At 38.6% G+C, this 4870-nt stretch overlaps 1 protein-coding gene across 1 annotated transcript in view; it reads right to left on the bottom strand.

Annotated features, from left to right (window-relative positions):
* Window positions 1–665: 665 nt before the first annotated feature.
* The window catches only part of LOC105622287 (protein SCAI), a 7875-nt gene continuing 3670 nt past the window's right edge, over window positions 666–4870 (bottom strand). The window contains exons 3-4 of the mRNA XM_012203706.1: window positions 1995–2408; window positions 666–910 (exon numbers count right to left, since the gene is read on the bottom strand). Of these exons, the coding sequence (XP_012059096.1) occupies window positions 666–910; window positions 1995–2408 (659 nt within the window). The remainder of the gene's footprint in view (window positions 911–1994; window positions 2409–4870) is intronic.

Genomic DNA, 4870 nt, shown 5'->3' with positions numbered 1-4870 from the left:
ACACACACACACACACACACACGCGCGCGCGCGCGCGCGCGCGTGTGTGTGCGTGTGTGTGCGTGTGTGTGTGTGTGTGTGTGTGTGCGTGTGTGTGTGTGTGTGTGTGTGTGTGTGTGTGTGTGTATATGTATATATACCTATGTTACAGTTGAAGCATTCGAGCGCATTTCAAGTGTGTAACTCTTGAAAAACCAGAAGCGGTAATTTAATCTTTACATTATCAGTCCGAAGTGTCGGTACATAGCAGCAATACTCGCTCGATCGCCGATCATATTTCTATGGGATTTCTCCATGTCATAGCGTTGTCGTTATAATCGGACGGTGTAGACGAGTCTCGTCGTCCGGCAATTACGCGAAATCGGTAGAGCGATTATCCTGCCTCGGTGCCGCGTTGTGTCGTGTTGTCATGGTGTTGTCACGCGCTATCCCCGTGGTGTGCCGCGTCCAAGTTCTTGGGGAAGGACTTCCGGATCCCGGATTCTCGCTGACACGGCCGCGCAATCCCGCGAATTACGCGATTACTGCGAAGACGCGGTTTAATGAGGTCTCAGTGTAACGATTTTATTGTTGCAATTATAATTACAGTAATCGTAATCGTAATCGTGGTTGTGAGATGGTAACACGGACGTCGTGTCGGGGACCGGGCAGGGTAGATGCCGGGGTCAGGCGAGCTCATTGCTTTCCGGAAAGTGATCGCGGGCGTCCAAACAGGCGGCTAGATCGAGCACCAGGTGATGGAGAGTGGGATGCTCGAGGACTTCCGCGTCCGGTAGAGGCGGATGACAACGTGGCCTCTGCTGACGGCCTCTGAACGAACGGTGTAGATTCAGCACTACGTCGCAGAATACGTAGCGCACCAACAGCAACCGCAGGAAGTCATCACCGAAGAACTGCAGCACGCTGGTCTCTATGAGTTGCAAGATCGCGGATCAACTTGTGAAATAATGAACAGCAAGAACGATTTGAATGAGAACGATTTTAGTGGAGGAAGATGCTCTTCAAACGTCAGTTCTTTTTACAATTCGTAGTGTTAAAATAAATGAACGTATATTTTTCTTTGGAGTTAGTCCTTCGTCGGTAAGACTTCGAAGAATTGCTCCGCAACTTTTTAATTTTCTCAGATATCTCGAGTTGAGCTTTCAAACAAGCTTTTCTAGAAGTGATGCGGAGGTGAATAAAGAAAAAGCACACAGTTATCTTTTCTCTATATATAAAATTATGCGATATCTTGCCAAGACTCTTAAATTTTCGATTTTTCAACTGAGTTTGCTCAAGGAAATTTGTGAGAAAGATAATCCGGTTGTATTTTGAATAAATGTTTTGAATAGAAAGCATGTGATATAACATTGGTTCATCTCGGTAAAGATAATAGGTTTCCCTTAACTCAGGAGTTAAAGAGACATACAGAAAGAAGAGAACAGGAGTTCGCCGATAAATTCGTTTGGATCTAGGCCAAATGCGTTTATTGTTGTAACACGATCGTAAGTCGTATTCAATGAGCCAGACGGTTGCTGCCGCATAACGAATATGACTCTGTTTTGACGATAAAATCGTAATTTTGCTCGCCCTTCTCAGTGTCGCGTATAACTATCAAACACCACGCGATATACTGGTCAAGTTGAATAAATCTTTTTCGATAACTACGTGCTTTTTTTAGAACGCGATACAATTCTACAGAAATGTTCTACCTTCAATTATTGTGATAAATATTCAAGGTGGATGTTTTAAAAGCTGTTTCTTAAAATAAAAGCGCTTGAATTCGACGATTAAGACATATAAAACAATAATTACCCCTTCAAGATAGATTGAATATAAATTTACAATGTCAATTATAATCTTTTCATTAATGATGCTAATTTTTAGCCGGCAAGAAACTTGATTGAGAAATGATTCAGGCTCTTCTAGCATTCATCATCCTCCACTATCGCGTTCGTTGATCCTTTTCATCTGATCGACGCTTTGGACAATTTGGATGCGTCGAGTATCCTTACCGCATCGGGAACGCGTTACGAGCTGACTGGCCTCGTTAAGAAATCGCTCGATGTAACGCTGGCAGCGCTCCCAATGTTGCACAGGCAGGCTCCCGACGTTGCATATAAGGCAAAAAGCGGCGAGGGGGGCGTGAAGAAATAGGGTGAACAGGCTGCCACCGTGTCGCAGGTCGCGCAAGGTCGGCGGTACGTCCTGCGGCGACATTAGCACCATCAGGGGTTGACCGAAGTAACGCGGTATCTGTTGGAACACGAAGCTGTTGTCCGAGTCGACGACGACAAAGAGCGGCTTCCTGGTGAAGGGATACAGATCACCCGGGTACAGGCAGTGCGGCTCCTTACCGCCGGCTGGCCTCTTCCCGTGTTCTGGATCCCTCTTGCTGCACGTGGACACGCCGCCCAGGTCGTACCCCACTGCAAAATCGCAAAATTTTATCAACATCGTGCAATTCTGCGTTCGCCGATCCGTTAAACGGATGTTAGGCAACATTGAGGAAACCTCGGAAATCCGGCCATGTTTATTTGACATGAAGTATCTCGTAAGATTTACAATTGAGATAAGATATATTCTTCAAAACAAGATAAATCTTGAATAATTTTTTCTTAACGAAAATTGGTTCAATATTTTTTCAGATTTTTACCGTTCAAATATTGTAGTAAATATTGTAGTAATTAATGCGTAAATTAAGATTTCAAAAATTAGAAAGATTATATGAATTTAATTAAATGATAAAAAAACTTTGTTATTTATATTTATTTAATTACATGTATATACTGTTTGATTTTCATTGATGATTCAGAACTTTACTCATCATATTATATTAAAATATATTATAAACGATCTTGTTTTAGAATATCTAAAATATTTCAGATGTTCTTGACATGAATAACAATTTATATATGAAATTGGCTTTCCCCAATGTTGCCATCACTCAACCATTATTTTAATTCTAAGCATAAGCAAACGTTCTAAAAGTTTTATATATGCTTTTCGAAGCAGTTTTATCAATAAACAAAAGCCGTAGAATCCGTTCCGGCGCATTATTTATGTTGCCAATTATTGTAATCGATGGACTTCTGGTTTCTAATACATTGATATTGATTGCAAAGCTAGATTCACTATCGTACGAATCTTTATTACGAAGCAGCCTTGATATTAGGACAATACTTTATTTTCCTTTAAAGACCTTCGCATTGCAGTGGCAACCGATATGTAATCTTGATCTAAGGCGTAATGTTCAATTCTTCTTAAATCGCAGTTAATCAAAGTTACATGAGTTACAGATAAATTGCAAGTAACTTTGATTTTGTTCTATCAGCATAAATAACGCGTGCAAATATAATGAAATAAACTAATTCATGAGACACAATAATAATAAGAAGACTATACATAAATTCTGTTAAAACAGCAAAAGTCCTCGAGACTCGACATTCATGCCGCATTATCCGAATATAATAAACATTAACTTAATTAATTACTATTAAAATAACATTGATAAATCATCTAAAAAATTTTCAATAATTAAACATTCCTTTACATTTCTCAAGCCATTCCAAATATGTTACGTTTTAAATCTATAAAAATTTCCAAAAACATTTTGCATAAAATATATCAAACATGTATTTTTTAAAATTGATCTCGATATCTACGATATGACGAGAAGAACATATACCCTTATAAATCCTCCCTCCTCAAAATCGCTATGACTGTTCCATTATTATTATTGTTCATCATCGTTAATGAACGAAATATTCATTATAACGAACGAAATATTCTTGCACAAATTCAAGATAAGCGTAAAACAGCTAAATCAAAAATACATTCAAATTAAATTTAACATAAGAATTTAAATATAAAAATATAACATAAAAATCTAACATAAAAATCTTTTTGTTTTCTTATGATAACAATGATGCTAGTAAATCGGCAAGACATATTTACACTTCAAATTGAATAAAAAATTTTTAGAACAGTTCCTCTATAAATTTACGAAAATCAAGTTAGAGTTTGTTGAATAATCTCTCTTTCTCTCTTTCGCTTTCTCTATCGAAAAATTTTCAGTCAATCTGGGACACTTTACATGGTCGGTTCGATACAAAGAGATGTTTCGGGAGATGTTCGCGTACACGTGGTTGCGGCCTCAACGACATCGCGCGGATTATCGTGTCGTGGCAGTTCCAATTGAGAGAGCACGGGAAAGCCAGCCAGCCACTTCCACGATGATATCGGTTGCCAAAGTACCGGACTACCGACCGGGGAAACTGACCGAAAAGACCGACACGCGTACGCCTTCAGCTTCGTCGAGCGGGTGATGCGCTTTAACTCCGCATGACTGTACAACGGGCCGCTCTGTATCAGTGGTCACTTTTAGATGACCGCCGTTTATGCTGGCGCGCAATCGGCTCAAGCAGAGCGGGAATGAACTTGGTGGACCCGAGATTGCAGGGCGTGAAATGCGAGACTCGATAGTTGCGATTGATAACGCTCAAGCGCGATGTAACGACTTGCAAATCAAATAATTTTATGCGATATCAAAATCCGGACAAGAATGACAACCTATTAGTTGGGACTTTAATAAAAGTCTCAACACATAAATATACAAAAATCGAAAAAAAAATGATTTTGTAGTATGACTAAAGTTATTGCATGTTAGCTATTTGTGTTTATTTGATCATTATTTACTCTGTATTTTGATATAATAATAATTTGATAATAAATAATTTTTCATTTTAAACCCTCTAGGAATGGTATCATCTTGTTATTAAAAAACTTTTTTTTACTAAAACTTTTGTTAAAAAATTAATTGTTTAAAGTGAAGAATCTCTCAATGTTTACACTAGTGATATATATATATATATATATATATATATATATA

The sequence above is a fragment of the Atta cephalotes genome, assembly GCF_000143395.1.
Source record: "Atta cephalotes unplaced genomic scaffold scaffold00043, whole genome shotgun sequence".
Taxonomy (NCBI): domain Eukaryota; kingdom Metazoa; phylum Arthropoda; class Insecta; order Hymenoptera; family Formicidae; genus Atta; species Atta cephalotes.
This window is presented reverse-complemented; position numbering and strand designations above follow the sequence as displayed.